General features: G+C 37.1%; 2 protein-coding genes across 3 annotated transcripts in view; one reads left to right on the plus strand and one right to left on the minus strand.

The window, feature by feature from the left end:
- LOC137395093 (tRNA-queuosine alpha-mannosyltransferase-like) lies at positions 1-16,795 on the plus strand. Of its 2 annotated transcripts, none has more exons than XM_068081886.1 (9): positions 1-52; positions 7,714-7,899; positions 8,539-8,738; positions 9,690-9,923; positions 14,758-14,867; positions 15,841-15,985; positions 16,106-16,176; positions 16,478-16,563; positions 16,657-16,795. In XM_068081886.1, exons 2-9 carry the CDS (start codon positions 7,726-7,728, stop codon positions 16,720-16,722), a joined length of 1,086 nt encoding a protein of 361 aa, XP_067937987.1. In that variant the 5' UTR covers positions 1-52; positions 7,714-7,725; the 3' UTR covers positions 16,723-16,795. The 2 variants fall into 2 exon arrangements, with proteins under 2 accessions (XP_067937987.1, XP_067937985.1); XM_068081884.1 differs by having other exon boundaries at positions 34-134.
- LOC137395092 (amyloid-beta precursor-like protein) overlaps positions 16,759-20,248 on the minus strand; it is an 11,442-nt gene continuing 7,952 nt past the window's right edge. The window contains exons 9-11 of the mRNA XM_068081883.1: positions 19,953-20,037; positions 18,269-18,420; positions 16,759-17,529 (exon numbers count right to left, since the gene is read on the minus strand). Of these exons, the coding sequence (XP_067937984.1) occupies positions 17,479-17,529; positions 18,269-18,420; positions 19,953-20,037 (288 nt within the window). The 3' untranslated portion in view covers positions 16,759-17,478. The remainder of the gene's footprint in view (positions 17,530-18,268; positions 18,421-19,952; positions 20,038-20,248) is intronic.

A 20,248-nucleotide genomic window follows, 5' to 3' on the forward strand; every position in this document is an offset into this window, starting at 1 on the left:
CAGCGCGCTGTTTCGCAAAGTTCCCGTACAGCTGTGGAACTATACGGCTCTGGTTTGTAGTACAAACTTTGTACTACAAGCGTAAATGACATTTACAACTACAAGCGTTGTAAATGTTTTAGTCTGTTACGATGGTAGATTTATACGTATGCTTTTAAAATATTTGTAGAATTATTTTTTCTAAACATTTTCCGTCGTGCACCGTGCTTTTGATCAATGATATACAGCCCAAAAGGATAGCCGACGGCTATCATATGGGCGGGGTTTAATTATGGAGCTCTATTAGGATTGTGCTAACCTGGGTTTCAAAGCAAACACAACTCTCGCGGGGCGGTCGCGTTGCCTTGTTAAGTTTTAGAAAACACGAATCGCTGTTATCGTTTCATTAGCTTATTCAGCCATTAGACCCCGCGGGTCACAATAGCAAACATTGAATTTCTGCAATGTAGGGGTAATACCTAACCAAAATAATGTATCTAATCAAAATAAAACATTTCAAATTACCTACTTTTAGTAATTTTAAAATTAGTAAAGATCGTAGTATATGCCTAAAGTTGAATATAATTACCCGAACAATGGCATTTTTTTTCTAGTTTTTGATTAATATTTTGCCACTCGTAATATAAAATGACAAAGTCTTTCATCGGTTTCACATTGTTTTACCTTGCCAATAAGATGGGACAGCAGGCAAAGCTGTGCAGTGTAGTTTTCATACTCAAAATCTAATGCAAAACCGAATTTGAGCTATTTTACGATTGTGACTATTAATATCACGAATGCTTGTGAATGGCAACTGACTGATCATAACGGTGACAATATTGGGATACTATATTTATTTGACAAAAAAATGAATTCAACAGATAAGTAAAACAACCGCTATAGTTCATAATATTCGTAAATTTACGAGGTGCTTTATTCAGCATATTTGTTTGTTCGGGTGCCGTGTTCGGGTTAATCCCAACAGAGCTTCATCATTAAACCCCGCCCATATGAGCGCCGTCGGCTATCCTTTGGGGCTGTATATCATTGTTTTGATCTATCAACAAACACTGGTCAGTGCCTCAGTGGTCATGGATTAGAGACTGGTCATGGATTCGAGACTGGCCGACGTTGCATTTGCCTTGCTTTTGAAACTACATGTATAAGCAAAAGTAGCCTCAAGCTTTCAAATACCAGAATGATATTTCTTAACTATAATGTATCTGTTTTATGATCACTCACCACGTTTTCACTAGCTTTAAGCGGGAAGAATAATGCTCTCCTATACACCTTTGTATATACTTAGGGACCTCGATAAGCTGACAAAGCTATATAATCCTGCAAGCCTGTGTAAGAGGCTTTGCCTCTTAAAGCTGATCGGGTTTCCTTAGCCCAAGTGCCTGAAACATAGTCAGACTTGCAAGAGACGCCTGCATATACAACATGCCATTTTTAGGCCAAGGGTACTAGGTACCCTTTTTGGTTCTAGGTACCTTTTTTAGCCCTAGGCCACTATTGGTAAACATGGGTTTTACCACCGCCAGGAATCATGTTCGGAAGCAACAAGCTTCCGATGCAGTATCTGATACGCATGTATACTATCCTCTATTACACTAATAGGGCCTGCAGTCATCATGAGCTCGCCAAGGTGTTAGTCACACTGGGAGCGGGAGAAGTTAGCAAGCTTACCCAAGGTGTTAAATGGGAACATGGCAATCATACATGAGTATTAAGATAGCCTGTGAACCAGATGTTAACCTTGTACTAAATTCAAAATTGGCCTTACCTGTGTGGGTTGGGTCATCTTCTTCCTATACTTACTCTCCCGTCTATAGTAGCTCCCGCTAGCCTAACCTGTTGTCTTCAGCTCTAACCCGCAAGTTCTGAGTACATGCCTGTTTTTTTTCATCTGCTCATGCATTTTCTAGGCATTCAGGCCACTCTCTCCTCTTACCGACATCATCGGGTTATCTGAGTCATACGGAGGGTAGATCCTAAATTCCTCCTCAGAGCCTGACTCCTCTCCTATCATGCATCTTGTGCCTCCATCTCTTTAGCCCAAGAAGTCTTTTCTTGAGCTACCATGCCACCTGTTGTGGCATGGCTAATCTCATTAGCCATGCCATCTGTATAGGCTGCTGTCGAAACAGTATCCTCTGCACCTCCCTTATTTGAGGTGTAGGGAGCTAAGTGAGCCTTCTCGCCAACAGACAGCTGGTTGTCTGTAGGTAACTTTACCTTAGACTGAGTAGCGGGTCGCTTAGCGTATTTCAGAACTTTGTCCTTCAGAATGCCCAAGTTTGCCAAGGCATCCTGTACCTCCTGCTTATTCTCTATCTCCAACCGAAGCTGGCACTCATCAACCTCTACAGCTGCAATGGCTTTCCTGTACTGTTCCTCAATTCTCAACCTGTGCTCGACAAAGGTGTGTTTGCGCTGTTGGATGATCTCATGTGACATAAAACTTGACTGAACTTTATTAAGAAAGCTGCTCACCTGATTCATGAAAGGTTGAAGCTTACCCTGAGCTGCCTCTGCGTAGATGGTGCTACGAGCATGCATTTTTGTTTGCGGACCAGCTCCTTCTGAGCTAGTGCTATCCCTCATTGATACCTTTTCTGGTCGACCTTCATTCCTGTCCTTCCCATCTCTGGGACCTTTACCTTTTCTATCATTTTTATTCACCAAGTTTGGCAACTTGCCATCTAAAAGATGTCAATATAGATCAGCAGTAATAGATCTAGGAGGCAACAATGTAACTGGCTTATAACCTTTCCTACATAATGCATTTAAAACAGCTAATAATTTTAACTGCCTCAACTCATTTACGCCCAAGAAATTTTTGCTCAATCCTTTTATAACATGAACCTCAGTGACCATAGATCTGTATCTACTTCTCAACTGAACCTCTGCTTTATACTCCTGTCACTTTGGCTACTGCTACTTCTATCACAGTGGTACCTGTTAAGATCTTGTCTCCGGGTGTCCTCAGAACTATTCCTAGTGCAGTCAATACTAGCATGACCTTTCCTATTGCAAGTAAAGCACTTAGCAGTAGGACAACTGCGAAGTCGGTGCTGTCAACTACCACAGTTGTGACATTTATCACTCAGGTGAAAGCTCACCCTTAGATCTAGTGCGCCAATTATCTCTATTAGCACTAGAAGACCGACTAGAGTTTTTATATCAGCTCCTATATTTATGTCTAGTAGACTCATGACCTGAAGATCAACACCCAACCTTGGGGCACCTATTCTTAGAACTATTATCATAATAGCCCTTACATTCCTTCTGAGAAATTCTATGAACTTCTGCACCTTCACTAAAGTAACGACTAGCGCTTCTAGTTTTATTTTTATATTGTTTAGAAACAATGGCCGCTACTTGTGAAACCTCAGTACAACTAGCTTTAGCCTTAGCATCTTTTAGTACTGCTTCTAAATCACGAGCAGGTTGTGTAGCTCTGAGAGTATCAGATAATCTTCCCCAATCTAAATCTCTTTCCTGCATCAATTGCCTATGTAGCTTTGACTCTCCAAGTCCATTAACAGTTATCGCAAGAGCAAAATCTTCCATTTTATCATCTCCAACAAAATCTAAATTCTTGCCGAGTTTTTCTTAACATATAACTGCTTTCATTTTCATCACATGCTTGAGAACAAGTAACAAATTTCGTAGTCCAAACGTATACTGTCTCTTCCCCACCATAAATTCTTGTTATGTGTTTCATGGCCTGCTCATAAGTAGAATCATGAAACTCTAAACTAAATCCTACAAATTGTAAAGCCTCGCGGCCATCCTTACCTATAGCATTCAATAGCGCAAGCAGTTTAATGCGACCGCTAGAATTATTCTGACCTCCTTCAGCCTTACCTATTTGCAGAGTGATAAGTTCTACACATAAACCCAATTCTGATAACCTAGACTTACAAGAATTAACTGCATCACTAGATTTGATAGCTAACCTAGGGAAATCATTAACATTGAACTTGAATGCAGCCATCGTTAAAAATAACGAAAGCGCCTCTACCACGATCACCAACTAGTAGTATACAAACACTTACCCTCGCTCTTCTTGAAACGAATAGGTAACCAATTTCTGTAACACAATTCACTGAAAACTTATCTTTACACCACTCTCAAATGTCAACATGACTATTCGAATATTAAACACATTACACTGTATCACTCTTCCTTACACCACTCTCTCCAAATTCTACATGACAGTTCGAGTACTAAACACTGTCAATACTATCACTTTCTCCTGCAAACCAAGTTTGCTTATGAAGCCATGCTTTATGATCACTCACCATGTCTTCACTAGCTAGAAGCAGGAAGAAGAATGCTCTCCTATACATCTTTGCATATGCTTAGGGACCACAATAAGCTGAAAAAGATACATAATACTGCTAGCTTCTGTAAGAGGCTTTGCTTCCCAAAGCCGATCTGCTTTCCTTAGCTTAAGTTCCTGAAACATAGGCATGTGAGAGACGCCTGCATATGCAACTATTTAAATTAATGAGGCATAGTATTTTACGAAAGAGTTTTTTTTATGGGTTCCGAGAAAATAGTCGATATTTTGCCTAAATATATTGACTAGAATCAATTAAATAGAAGAAACCTATAGCCTAGAAGGTTATAGGTCTGTATTCTTTTAGAAACCTAGAAGGATATAGCTCACACAATGTTGTTTTAGCGCATAAATTAAGGAAATTCTTTTTTGGGTCAGTGATTTATCTTTTGGATTTGTCTGTCAAACCATGTTGCTATCTACTTTTGATTGTTGGCGGTTATTTTGGAGCCTAGCCTCAGATCTCTCATGGTACTGGGTAGGAGACTGCTATAGTATATCTAGATTGGCATGCATATTGATACGAATTTCTGTCATTAACCAGTTCCCCATACGGGAGGACAGGGTTTGGTGACTAATTTATTTTTGCTTTTATGTAGCTAGAGCTCTAGATCTGTCTGAACTCCTGTAATAGTTGGCTAATGACTGGTTGCTGAAATTCGCAGCATTTCAATACCCACACACTTTGATGTTACCCATGTTTACTTCTACTGCTTAGCAATTAGCTATAACTTCATCATTACGGCTGAATAGTTTTTGTATACTTGGCCATTTAAATGTCCCAACCTCAACTATATATGATGATTATGTCTGAATTAAAATTCAGGAGGCAAATACCATTTTTCATATATGTTAATACAATCTCTGCAGATTGCATTATTCCATAAACAATTTTTCGTGATTAGTTGAATATTCGTCTCAGGTTTAGAGTTGATTCAATAGAATATGGTCATATGTACTTAGAAATGCAAAAAAGGTAGTAGCCAACACGGGTCTCTTAAAAAACTCCTCTAAAACACTCATCTCCAAGAACACTGATTTTTAAAAATGGTCATCACTCTTGCATCCTAAATTAAATCCTACTGGATCAGCTTGAAGTAGATTTAAACGAATTGCTGATCATTAATACATCGTAAAACAAATGCTTGTTCAACGCAGGCCTAATGAAGCACTCTTTTCTAATCATACCAGACATTTGCTACCATGCATTATTTCTTATTTTTGCAGTATTTGGTTTTAACTAGTTGTTAGCTGATAGTCCAGTCGGGATTTTGTATTTTCTACTGACTTTTTTGGTCTCGATGAATATTCTCAAGGATGTGATATAAAATTTGCTCTGAAAAGAAGATATCTTTAGAACTAAAATAGGAGTAAACGTACAAGCCACTCCATATGGATTTTTTTAACTACAGAAGGTTTTGATAAATTGTGCAACAAAACTAGAAACTAAACTCGAATCTTCTAAATGACTCAATACAGGCTTGGTGGTTGGTAACTCAACCTTGGCGTGTGAAGTTATCTGCTCCAATATTTGTTGTCATGCTGAAACCGTTGCATGTTCCATCACATTTTCTTATCAGAATAAATTGTGTTTGGTTTAATTTCTTTAACTGTTGGAAACCTAATGGTAAATACCTCAGAAGGCTATTTGTAGCTAAAGAACAAAAGTATTATATATAAAACTGTAAAAAACTGAATTGAAAATCTACATTGTAAGTAAGAAATTAAACCAAGTATATGTAACTGTAACTGAAAAACTAATTAAACCGAGTAACTGTCAATGAAAAAAGGTTTTCATTGACAGTTACTTTAATTGCAAGACAAAGTGACAATATCTATATTCGATAGATATTCTCACTTTGTCAAGTTAATCACACGTTTATTTTTTCTTTTTAAAATGATGATAAGCCAATGATGAAAGCATTATTCATCATTGCACAAAGTAATTAAAAAATTATCGGGGAAAGTTAAACATGCTAACTTGGTAAGTGTCATAGACCTACTGTTGAAGTTGCTCACTTTGCTACATTTGTTGCCAGGTTCGAAACTTGTGCTCAAAACTACTAGTTGCTGACCTATGCTGCTGTATATTTAAAATAGATTGTATACAGTAAGTTTAATTTTGTTAGCATTGTGAAACCTATCTTTAGACATTGTAAAAATAAATATTAAATACATTATACAGATGAACGTTTACCTATGATCCCCTCAACATAAAATTACTCCAACATACAATTTAAAGCTCATCAAATACATGCTTGTACTTGACTGTACCTTGGCTGTAGGGATTTTCTGTGAATGACTTTCAGAGTTTCACTAATCATTACAGTTTTGTAAATAAAAGTACAGAGGCAGGTAAAAATTTAGTATAAAAAATATATCTAAAATAATACAAAACATGAAAACAAACTTAGTTGAGACTTTATCTAGTCTTAAATAAGGCAAGTTACGCACATACGCATCTCTATCACTGAGCATGTAGGTACTTTTTTTTCATATCTCCATGATAGTTGTCCTGTGTGTCAGTCTCATCAACAACCCGGTCCTTTTTTAAATATATCACTCTTGGTCGCAATAGGTGAGCTGAGGTTATTAAAATGTCTGTCAATGTTTGCTTCGAGGTAATATTTTGGGCAAACTTACATTTTAACAACCCGCTGTTTAAGTTACTTTAATATTTTCTTTTAAACCTTTACTCATCTGCTCCGGTGCTGGTCTACAATCAAAACCTCTTTGTACCAAGATTTATTTCTTGTTGTTTTCATTATTGGTTTTCTTTAAATATAACCGTTAAGCCATATGACCTTTGAACCATCTGACCTTTGAACCATATGACCTTTAAACCATATGACCAACATCTATACCTCGTAACTCCCAAAACCTGTAGCGCTTCTGATAGTTTCTTATATGGTTACTTCAGTTAAAATCAATTGTTATTATAACTCCTAAATTTTTAATACTAACATGATTTGAAACCACATTGCTCAGTCGGTATTGGATGCTACGAACATTGACTACTTTGGTGGTACCAAAAGTTATAATAGAGCATTTAGGTGTATTAAAAGACTTTGCCTAGCTTTCTAAAATATTTCTATCTTTCTGAGAAATATCAATAAAGGAAGAACTGGTGATTGGATAGTGCATTAATGCATCAACTCCATACAGCTTTATACTAGAAGTTAACACATGACTGATGTCATTGATATACATGTAAGGTGAGAAAGAGTGCTGGTCCAAGGACCAAGCCATGAGGCACTCCAAACGTAAATGCCAAATGTAAGAAAGTGCTATCACCATGAACAGTGTAAACTGTCGATGGCTTATGGAGAGCATCACGCCGGCCAAATGTATGATATTTATTAAGTCTGTTTATCTGTTGCCAGCCCTAGTCCAAGATGGATGAAAGAAGATGCATAATTGTTGAGCCATTTTACGGAGGCTCTCATAAGCAGCTGTTAAATACTGTGTTTGGTGATGTAAGCTCTCGGCCATACACCTCCATATATACTCTACCTGCCAAAAAATGGCACTGGAAGGCTAGGACCTCCGCTCTGTATTTCTCACAGCAGGTAAGACTTCTATATTCTGTGACTAATTCTACCATGGACTTGCAAGATCTTTCCATATGTCTCAATGAGTAGTGTTTTTACTCGCTTAGTTGGCTCAGCTACAGTTTGGGCAACACTGGCATCTTGTTGGAGGTTAGCGGCTCAGGGTATCGTGCTAACTAGATGTGGCAGGTGCTTGGCCGTCACCATTGTTTATTTTACTATAGAAAAAGTTTTCTGGTCTTTTACGATTATGAGTCTGTAGAAGCTGGCTATATCAGCTCCTTGTCATCCTATAGTAGTTAGAGAGCTTGTTTAGCAATCAATGAGGTGATCTTGATATTGTTATCAAAAAGGATTCTTTCTTAATTGTCTATATGCCTCAACCCTACCAATATAAAGCCATTCTCTCCTATTTAGGGGTATAGCAAGAATGTCGAGATTAAGATATTTGTTAACAGAGTTAATATGTTAAGATGTTAACAGAGTCTATTATTGTTTATTATTATCATTATTTTATTATTACGTTATTATAATAAAAACGATTTTCTGTCTGAATAAAATGAGCATCCCCAAACCTTTGCATATGAGTTGGAGTTATCTGCTTCTGGTTTTCATAGAAGAATCAAAATTATGCTTTCACGCTGTTTATTATTACAGATACCTTTAGTAGAAAAGGGATCTACAAACACTACCATTTTTGCTAGCTCTGTCCTTAACCTAGCAGAGCTAGTAGCCCTCAGACCAGATTTAGCTGCTTGCAGGAAGCTCCTCTATTTTCATGAGAATCAGCTTCAATATCCTCTGCAGAAGTCTCAGCAACGAGATTTTCAATATGGTTACAATCAAATTCTGTCAGGGTACGTCACAGTTTGTCCTCGTTTATCTTTCTTTCCTACCTACTTCAAAATTGTTTCACATTCTTGGTTCGATTTCTTCAAGTTACGGCTTTATATGCTCATTTAAATATTTAATATTTTACGACTTTGGGATTACAATAGTAGTAATAGTAGTAGTTTATTTGGAACGCTTAATAAATTAATATTAAGTGTGAAATCTTTCTATAGTATAATTTGCTATGAAAGTTTAGATAAAACTTGAGACACCTCTTTCTTTTCGGTAGCAATAATAATAATAATAATAATACAACCAATAGAGCTATTTGTGCTGTATTTATATATTCTTGTGAATGAATCTGTGTTTTGCTTGCCGTAATGTTAAGTGAGGTTTTAGCCAAGTTTGCCAAACTGAATGTTATTAGAATAACAGATCTTATATATCTGTAGTCAATGAGCCGTAAACGTAAAATTACATAATTAAATACCAGAGTATAACTACACAGTGTAAATATCATGGTATTTACTTAAATAGTCCCTCTTTGAAGTACTATTTGAAGCTGCAAGAGTCAACATTACTATTAGGTCAGGGATGAGAGTCTTACTATTTCTTAGCACCAACTATAGCAAATGTCTGGACTGGGTGTTTTTGTTAAATACTTGCACTTGTCACTGCAGAATAGCTGAAAACAAAGCTGGCATTTTTCCATTTGGGTTTCTTATGACAGAACTCTCTCTTTCATGCAGATCAGCTGTTATAAATAGCTTTCTATTCACGTTACTCTTCACACTATATATTATTGTTAATATATATCAACAAAGATAATATATAATATGCGAAAAAAAGTGGCTGGAAGCAAATATAAGCAGAATTTATTAATTTTATTAAAAGCTCCATTGATTTGTTGAGCACTTTCCTTTTATTTAATTTTTAAAATTATACCAACTTATCTGTCATATCTTTATTTATTACAGGCTTGTCGCGGATATTAATCTCTTCAATTCTCGGTACAACATGGAGTCCTTCTTAGAGAAGATACCATCATTCCTTAAAACTGTTCCCGATGGAAGGGCTGATGCCCAGCAGATTGTGGAAACCTTGAGGATAAAAAGCAGGCTGCTATATTTTGCTTTGGATTTGCCCCCTCTTGATAACTACCTTTCCATTAGCAAAGGTGATGTCTTGCATATCGTCTGGCCTCATAGATGGTAAACTGACTCATTCTGGCTGTGAATATACTTGACTATTGTCACCGTGTTATAAAACAAATTCTTTTTTTAATTTGGCAATTTCACATGTTTTGGTTTTACTGACTTGTTGGTCATGGTAGAGATTTTGGGTTTGACCAATGACCTTAAAGCACATAAATTACATAATTTTTTTATTATATATTTCAATACATCAGAGTCTTGGCTTTCGAATGAGCCTATATTCAATACACAAAGAATAATAGAACTATGAAAAACAGGGTGTCAAAAGTATGTCCTGCAAAAAAAAACACTTGGTTCAGGTTCTCAAAATGTGATGTCACAATTATTATTTAGCCTTAGGTAGTCGATCCTTTTCGCTGCCATTGAGGCTGCGCTTTTCTGTGACAATCGGTGCTGTTAAACCCAGAGAGCGCGAATAATAAATTAGGATTCTAGATAATCAACAATGCCCGGGATTGTGCTAATGCCAGACCAAGACAAACACATGTTCTGGGTTAATTAATTATGCTTCAATAAATGTACTGTCGTTGATAAAGGTAATGAAATCACATCGATTAAATTCTGACCTGCGGTTGCATGGCACTAGGACTATATGTCAATCGCACTTTCGCGAGATCAAGCAATGCTTGAAACTAATTAGTCTCAGCCGCCGACCCTCAACAACACAATAAAATGAGAGGGTTAGTGCATAATATCATCGGGAAAACATAATATGGTGCTTGGAATCGTGAGTTGTTTATCATAGAAATAATCTGTACATGGAGAACTAATGACACTGATTCCTTTGTCATCTTCATTGGTTCTCTGGAGTTGTCCTACCTTCGCCTGACACTAGCGTCATTATCGTAGTTGATAAATATAAGCGGTAAGCAATAAAATAGGCGGTAAGAGCACACAACACCGCATATGAAAATTGTGACATCACAATTTCTGAGCCTATGCCAGTAAACATTTCTGCGGTAGAGCTCTGGGAAAATCCTATAAACACCAACCAATGTCTGTCTCACCATGGCAAACAATAGCTCATTTAAAAGCCAAGACTTCGATGTATTGAAATATACAATAAAAAAATTATGTAATTTATGTGCTTTAAAGATGTGGTTGCGTCAAATTTGAGTTGATCTTAAAAGAAAGCATTTTTTTTCTCTATCAGTTGATATGTTGTTTGTTGTGTTAGGCGATCTCATTGCCAAGATATTTGAAGATTAAAATCGAAAAAATCTGGTCACGGTAAAAACGCTCAGGCCAAAAAAACATGCCCAGACTTGCCCAAAATGATGTCACGCGTGATTTATCTGTCAATGTATCTCGTATTCACATCGGCTATTTGCGATAAAAATCTAGTCCTACGCGGCTCTATTGGCATATATTTTATTTTGTATTTGCTCATGTTGGTTAGAATACAATTTTAAACCCCGCTACAGATACATTATTATGAATGTTTTAAAGGTCTCAAATAACGAAAATTGAAAATTTGTCTTACTCACTTTCTCCAAATGCTGTGTAAACATTTGAGTACCGACTACCAATTCTACCGGTCTACGGTAATTCTGTCAAGCAAACTATGTAGAATAAGGTCTTTGTATCAGCACAGTTCCGCCGCTACCCACACTAACGATATACAGCCTCCCAAAAGCCCCGCCCACACTATGTCCGTCGCCTATCCTTAGGGCGGGGCTGTATATCATTGCCCACACTGAAAACGCGTTTCTTACTACTGTAAGTAAAATAAGCAAGCTGCGTCTTTGAAAAGAATATACATAGTTATAGAGTTTTAAGGATGAGAAGTCTGCTGCAAACTGGATTTGAACTCACATTCTCCAGTTCTGCGGACATCCATATACCGTATCCAATTCACTACAATATTATGCCAATCATGTTTTGCATTATCTTCAACAATATTATTTTATTATATAATTTTTACAAGCAAAAAATTTTCATCTCGGCATAAAGCTTTTATTAAAAATATTCATCAAGTCGTGGCCACTCACATAGTTTTAGCTAATACAATAAGACAAATTCATCTACAGCAACAAACTCAAACAAAACATCATGGTTTATGCAGCACACATTCAAGTCTCTCTTTCCCCTTTATGGCAGTTTCCACACTGACAAAGCTGCTTCGGCTGGTGGGACGACATAAACATCCTGTAATCAGTAAAACAAATGCAATAAATATGTCATTCGTAGATATGTCATTCTAAAGCGTATCTACTGAAAGCTTTCAAATTGGGAGTTTGATAGATTGCGAGTGTAATTTTAAAAACGAATAAATGTTTAACAAAGGCACAATACACCAAGCCAATGATTCGAAGCTGTGGTTCTGGAAGTTAAAGATTTGCATTGATTAATCGATTTTCTTCATTTTCTACAAGTGAAAAGTGAACATCTAAAATCAAATCATAAATCTAATTTACTAGATAAAACTGCCACAAAAAATTTGAAGCAAATGTAGCTAGGTGAACCGATAAAAAAACATAAAACGATGATTAGTGATAGCAAAAAGTTATAATTTTATTAATTAGTACATGTATTAATGAGTACTAAAATATTACCTTTAGTATATTCATCAATCTAAGCCATTGTATTGCTAGATGCTAAAGATTAAAAAGAAGCCGTCAAGAACTCACTGTACATACGTATCTCGCATGCGCAGGAAATTACATTTTAGCCTCAAACAGGGAAATATAATCTGAATGTAAACTCAACAGGAAACTCTATAGGAGACTCAAAGTAAAAGATAAATTTACCTCCATTCTCCGATCTTCCTCCGTAAAACTTTAACTACCTGATGCCAAGAAAACTCGGAGTCACCTTCGCAGTAACTTTACAGCAATTTTTACAATTATGTTGTTTGCCAATAAAACGTGTCGATTGAGTAATTCATTAAAGTAACGATGTTAATTAATTTAGTAAATATCGATGTCCGTGCGATTTAATAATAGATTAAAATCCCTAAATTTGAGATCACAGACAACGCGTTTTACGAGTGATAACATTTATTACGGCCTATATAAAAATTTCGCGCTGTTGATTGGCTAAGGAAGCAACCTCATATTTATCGCTCGTAGTTTCTTTTCAGATATATTGCTTGTGACGTCACGGAAGAAGCACCCGCTGGAATGTGAGCTTTTTAAAAGAGGGCCTCATTCAAACGCATATATCTCTGGACAGAGTTGGTCTACAAAGACAAAATGGCATCAAATTGTAGCTGATGTTTTAGTTTTTTATTGGTCTTAATTTCATTCAATCGAATTTTTTGACGCAACCACATCTTTAAGTTTTTGTTTCACTGTGGTGTAATATTTATTCAGTTATCTACGTGAACAAAGAAGAGAGTATGCCTGTAGCTTTAAGTACATTTTTTATTTTTGCAAATATACATTTACCAAAATAGGATACGGCATAAGAAATGACTATAACAAGTGTTGGATATTCTTTGGGTTACTATAGTTTGGCTTGTGATACCACATATCGAATATGGTCATCAAGTGCAAATGCCGCTATTGGCTCCATCTACTCCAATTCCGCTTATAAAACATAGCAATGTGTAAGAAATCACCGAAAATTTGTACCGATTTCTTTTTCTTGATTGACAATGTACTAGGGATGGCATTTGTTGTTTGAAAAGGTGTTATCGACTATCGTTGGAGTTGTCCCACCGATAGCAATAGTATCGAATTATCAATAAGCAGACAGAGTTCATCGATAGTTATCGAGTGACTTTGCAGCTGGTAAAACTATCGAATTATCGTGCCTGAAAAGATCGAAGATTGTGGGAAGGAATAGGAAAAGTTGTTCGAGCTATCAGAGCGTTCAAGTTATCAGAGCACTGTCACAAGTCCATGAATTTATTAGTAGATAAATGTACATATACAAACTATATATAAATCAAACGCATAGATGGCTTGTTGCAAATTAAAAGGCTTCTAGTGTAAAATTTAAAAAAAATTTCATCAGAAAGTATAGAGACTTTTCTATCACTTGAGATTGGTTTGTTGTTTGAAGTGATGTGATTGCCAGGACGTTTTCAGATTAAAATTAGCCAAACTTGATCGCTGTTGAAATGCTCAGAAGAAAAGACATCTTTTTTGAGTGTTTTAACTAATGATATACAGCCCCCAGGAATGATATACAGGGGGCTGTATATCATTGTTTTAACCAAGATCAAGTTTGCCGATTTTTCTCAAGTTTATTCGAAGGTTAGCTCACTTTTTTTAGCTTTCGGAGGGCCATCGCTAAGCAGATGATTGGCAAAATTTGATTTTTGCAAACCTTTAGAAAAGTCGTTAACGCAAATATTTTGCTGATGATGGTAATAACGACGTCTAATAACTACTAAAAGTTGAGGTTTGTCTCTATGGTTTGGAATAAAGTGATTTTCTAAAGCGATAACAACCATCGTAGTAGCCGTTGGGCAAAAAACTGTTCGAGTTAACCAAGTTGAGGTCGAATTATCTAAAGCAATTTATCATTGCGTGGGAACGGACCAAACAATTCCGTTCGAGTTAACCATGTGTTCGAGCTATCCGAGGGTGATAACTATCGAATTATATTATTTTTTATTATTCGATAACGATATATTTATTTCAGATGTTTCGATAGGCTAAAAATAGGCAACCTATTCATATCGAGAAAGACAACTATCGACTATCGAAATCGAGCGATCGTGCAACCCTACAATGTACCACACAAGGTTTTGTATTTACTTTTCTTGAACTTTGTGAGCTGATGTCGTGTTATTATCTATTTATTTGTTCTTTAAACGCAGCATTATCACAATTGTTATCGCTCTTTTTTATCCTTTTACTATTCTACTTTTATCATGGAGGGAGCATGACAAGGATCCAAACACATTTTTCCAAGTCTTAGAAGACATGAAGACGGAGCAGCTCGCCTTCAGAGTCTCTATTCTGGGAGAGAAGTACAATGAGACACCAGGTAGTTAACAACTGCAGACTAGGTTCTTGCTCTGCAATAGATTTTTTATATCTAAATAAATTTCTTTTTTATAAGGAATATTGAAAATGCAATGATTAAAACATGTCAATGAATAGAAATAGGCAACCTTCCTCAATCATCTGTGGGCTATTATGTAAACTTGTTTCCTATTGGATTTTTTGTGTAGAAGTCACCATTACTGATTAAGTGAACATTACTAATTACAGTCGCTCTCTTTAGCTCTAATCTAACTTTATTTTGTTGTTATACTTTGCTCTGGTTCTCACTTTTGTGATAGGGCTACAGTTCATCTATTTTTATTCATGTTTTTGTTGAGAAAAAGTATATATTTGAACATTATTGAATGCAAATGAGAATTTGTACAATATGATCAAAAATTTGCGAAGCAGCAACCAAGCTAAATTTTTATTTTTTCAAGATGGTTTAATAGAATTGAAAAATTTTGCCTGTATATTTCGCACAATTAAATGGAATCCAGTATGAAATCTGGCCACTTGTCATGGAAATATTTAGTGCTGGGTTCTCGGTCCACTTTTTGACACTAAATGTAGTGTCGAGACAATTAACGTGTGATTCGAATAATTTGAATAGTTAGGGTATAATTCTATCCAACTCGGGAGGCAGATGTAGCTGGTTTTTAGCCACATGGTTCAGTCCCCTGTACGGATTTATTCCAATTTTATGTAGGACAATGTTAAACAAGTTTACAGATTGTTTCTGCTGAGGAACAAGTCAAATGTTTAGAGTTCCGTTACACTAAATTTCAACTAAATTTTTAATTCTAGTCTTCAATGGTTTCATTGTATTAGTTATTTCTTAATTATATATGGAGACTAACAACAGATTTTGCATTCCTTATTACGCAATGATGAGAGAATTAGAAAGTTTGCTGTTGCTGTCATCAGCGCAAATGACAATGAGTTGGGTGAGCTACTGTATTATCTGCTTACAGAAGTATTTAAGCGGATGCAAGAGGTGATGGGTGATTACATTGTTGAGTGGGGATATCAGGAGAGTAAGGAGAAATACTATCAGGTGCTATCCAGTGCCCATGTTGTTGTCTCAACAGCTTTGCATGAGTTCTTTGGCGTTGCTATGTAAGTGTTTAAATGTGTTGTCTTCTCATGATACTGTGATAGGGCAACTTCCAAGAGAACCATTGTGGTCAATGTAAAAGAATTTTTTTGTAAAGACAGTATGAATAACTTTCATTTTAGGCTGGAAGCTGTGCACTTTGGATGTTATCCACTGGCACCTCATGGATTAGCATATCCTGAACACTTTCCTGGTAGGTTGGCACTTTCCCTCCAAAATCTTGTTCCTAGCTTGTTAGTTTTATTGATCTATCCTGCTTCAAATGAAAAGTTTGACTTTTCCCGATCGGACATACTCATATTTGTTACAGAAAAACGTCACTTAAGTATTGGTTTTTATTATATTATTTATGATCTTTTCTGAAAACAAATTTTATTTAATGCACAAGTTCGTAATTTAATTATAAAATTCATGCATCGCTCAATAAAATATCTGATGGTATTCTACCAACAGCTGATTGAATACACTATGATGTCAGTACATTTGTTTTTTAGAGGAATGTCTCTACAGGACTACCTCACAGCTCACCAAGAAACTGAGATATTTCTCCAGATATCCTCACAAGACTACTAAATTCAAGGTTATTTAAAAGCAATTTACATGGTGAATTCTCTTGTATTTTACCGCTATTCACCATTACAAGGACATCTAATTTATCATTAAATGATTTTAGCTGGATGTGTCAAAATACTCATGGCAGACCCTTCGTGAAGAGTATGAACAGGTGCTGGCAGGTTGAATATCGAAATATGGATGACTACGAGCTGCTAGTGGCGGAGGGAAAACTAGCCAATCCAGGAAAGCTTAACACCGAGAAGACAACATCTACACACAAGATAGTCTGCGTTGTATATTTGCTCTGACAAATGACACTGGAAAGCTAACGATTGCTGTCCATTATGTGCTTCTGAGAAAGATGACTCCCGTTAGATTTGACAAAGCACATGAAACGCATGTGATTATTCATTATTTAAATGTGATTATTCATACGAAACATCAAATGTGTAGGTGAAATCCGATGGTCTAGTGACAGTCAACCTGGTTGTTCACATGCACATATTACATAGAGAGAATGCCACAAGTTGTTAGACATAGTTACATGATGTCACAACTCTAAAATATGTGTTTGCTATTTACTGCACATGCAGAACAGATTGTGTTGTCTAAACAAGTTGTATTTTCATTATAAAGTCTAAAGATGTGAGCGAATGAGACGGAAAGGAGCAGTATAATAATGGACTGCTCTGATCTAATAAATAACTAGTAAAATAGATACAATTGTATGCAGTAAACTTGGCTGCATTGTCTAACCTGTCATTGTGATCAGATGTCTGGAACAATGCAGCTATTGTGTACAATACAGTGAGTTCACAGTGACCTCTAGCTATTCAATAAAATTATCTTGTTAAGTATCTCAACAGCTAGTGGACTACAAACTGCAGGTGCAAAGTGAAGTAGTTAGGTTAGAGGTTGATAGATCAGTATGTTGCGGAACCTAGAGCTTTTTCTGTTCCAACAGTGAGTATGTTGGGTTCTCGTATCCATTCTAAAAAAGATAATTGACTGGCATGATAAGTGTACATTGATTAACACAACAAATGTATGAGAGTCATACAAATGTGCTGCATGACGTTAATGACTAGTGACGTCGCAGCAAAATTGGGGAGCAGTCAGTGATGCGCCTTTCCACATAATCGGTGTGGAGTTATCGTTTCATGGCTGCAGTGTCCAAACAAATTACGTGAATTATGCTATGGGTTGGTGTAGCTGTCAAATACCACTACTTTCATGACCTTCCAGCGAACTTCTACTGCGAAATACTTCAGCGCACTATTGCTGACAGCGTGTATGTGATGACGCATGACCGAGATAAGTTATTGTTGACCATATTGATTCATGTAGCGTAACAGTTGAGCGTAAAACGATTATCACCGTGTCACTTAATGACTTGTGCTATCAGTTATGCACTACTGCAGTTAACAACTGATAGCAACTACACTATTAACAGTAGGGAATCTATTTGAAACTGCATAATTAAACAGGCTTTGCAATGGAACTGGCTAAGTGAAGATAACTCTCTAACCATTGATAGAACACATAGCCAACAAACTCCAATATTTCACCTATTGGGCGCCTGTATCTGAGATGAACTACAAGACAACAGTTCACTTGATTTGCTTGTTACTTTCTGATCCGAATCACCAGAATTTGAAATGATGAAGACCGGTTGTGTAACAAAAGGTGAGTGAATTTGATAGTATTTTACGGATGATTATTATGTTTACCTGCATGGCCACTATATGCCTGTCCTCTGGACATACGGAATGAATGCTCTGTGAAACCTCCAGGTAGTTGTGAGACCTTCTTTTGGGTCTATGTTTTGATCGTTTAACAACAACGATAACGACGAAAATTGTGAACAGCGTCGTAACAACACCTGTCAAAAAAGGGAGTATGCATGACGAATGGCTCACAAGTGTTTATCATTTTTACATAAACTATTCTTTATTTCGACCTGAAAAATATCGAGTCATAAGTCATAAAAGTAATGAAACACTAGCAACATAATAGAGATGGGCTACATTGTTCGCTTTTGATAAACAAAGCCAGATTTTTTTCATTCTCGAAATGAACAAAACAGATGGTGTTAATTGTAGCTGATACTAACTGCACTATAGATCGACAACTTAAAAATTTCCAAGTTTCCTTACAGCGATAGTGTAACGATGCCTGGGTGCGCCAGTGCTGAAGGGTTATACTTGGCTGAAAGGCAGATCATGTTTCTATAAGGAGCCATAGTAGAGCGATGTTTGTGCGAAGCCTCATGTCAAGGTTGTATCCTTAAGAGGTCAAGGACAAAATGAGTTAATGAACAGCTTTAGTTACTACTGCATCAAACTATGATATATACAGCCTTCTCTTCTGCAATTTTCAGTTTCATGTAAAAACAGATAGATAAGAGCGCTTCAACAACAAAGATTTCTGCATAAGAAGCAACAGGAAAGCATGACCTACATATGTAGTATATGCGCGCACAAGTGTGATGTCATTAGTCGTTAAGCCTGTTTTTCATAGCACAAAATATGGCGCATCGCATGGGTGTTTCGCTTCCAAACAACTATATTGAATTATGACACAACAGAATGAGAGCGACACGACAGAAAGAGAGCGACACGACATGAGAGCGACACGACAGCGACACGACATGAGAGCGACACGACATGAGAGCGACACGACATGAGAGCGACACGACATGAGAGCGACACGACATGAGAGTCACACGACATGAGAGCGACACGGCATGAGAGCGACACGGCATGAGAGCGACACGGCATGAGAGCGACACGACAGAAAGAGCGCGACACGACAGAAAGAGAGCGACACGACATGAGAGCAATGCGACACGACATGAGAGCGACACGACATGAGAGCGACACGGCATGAGAGCGATATGGCATGAGAGCGACACGACATGAGAGCGACACGACATGAGAGCGACACGACATGAGAGCGACACGACATGAGAGTCACACGACATGAGAGTCACACGACATGAGAGCGACACGACATGAAAGCGACACGACATGAGAGCGACACGACATGAGAGCGACACGGCATGAGAGCGACACGACATGAGAGCGACACAACATGAGAGCGACACGACATGAGAGCGACACGACGTGAGAGTGACACGACATGAGAGTGCTGGCATACGGTTGGGTGTCATACGGTGGAGTGCCATACGGTTTGGTGTCACTACGCTATCGCCGGTGAGGTTGAAAAGCACTGCCAGTGCGTAAGAAAAATGTGAGAATCGTAAAGACACGCATATATAAACGCAAATGAAGATTACTTCAAACCTGCAGTATAATTAATATTTAGATTTAGACAGCATTTATCTAGTCAGATAGAAGAACTCAAACATACAAGACAGGAAATAGAATAGCACGAAATACTCTTAATATTCACCGAATGTTATAAGGAAAGCAATGAGTGGCCAGGATTGTAGATTTACGCTTGCTGCAGTCATGGACTCTGTCTCCGCACCTCCCACCTAACCAATGAGAAGATTCAGTGATAATGCATGTCAGAGGATAATGCTCTTATCGCTCAGCTGTGTAATTTCCTTACAAGGTTATAACAGATCAAGGATATACCATTAGAGACTCCAAAACATTCTAGCTACACGAGCAGCAAATAAAAGCTGACAATGAGGTTGTCCAGCGGAGGCTCTGCCTTATTGGCTGTTAGTTAAAACCGCTGGG

This window comes from Watersipora subatra, chromosome 4 (genome assembly GCF_963576615.1).
Source record: "Watersipora subatra chromosome 4, tzWatSuba1.1, whole genome shotgun sequence".
NCBI classification, from domain to species: domain Eukaryota; kingdom Metazoa; phylum Bryozoa; class Gymnolaemata; order Cheilostomatida; family Watersiporidae; genus Watersipora; species Watersipora subatra.

Excerpts from the sequence above, each read along its gene's own strand:
- LOC137395093 (XM_068081886.1), top strand. The coding sequence starts at position 7,726 with ATGGATGAAAGAAGATGCATAATTGTTGAGCCATTTTACGGAGGCTCT. Across the intron at positions 7,900-8,538 it reads CTCTGTATTTCTCACAGCAG|ATACCTTTAGTAGAAAAGGG; the intron begins GTAAGACTTCTA and ends TTATTATTACAG. Across the intron at positions 8,739-9,689 it reads TACAATCAAATTCTGTCAGG|GCTTGTCGCGGATATTAATC; the intron begins GTACGTCACAGT and ends TATTTATTACAG.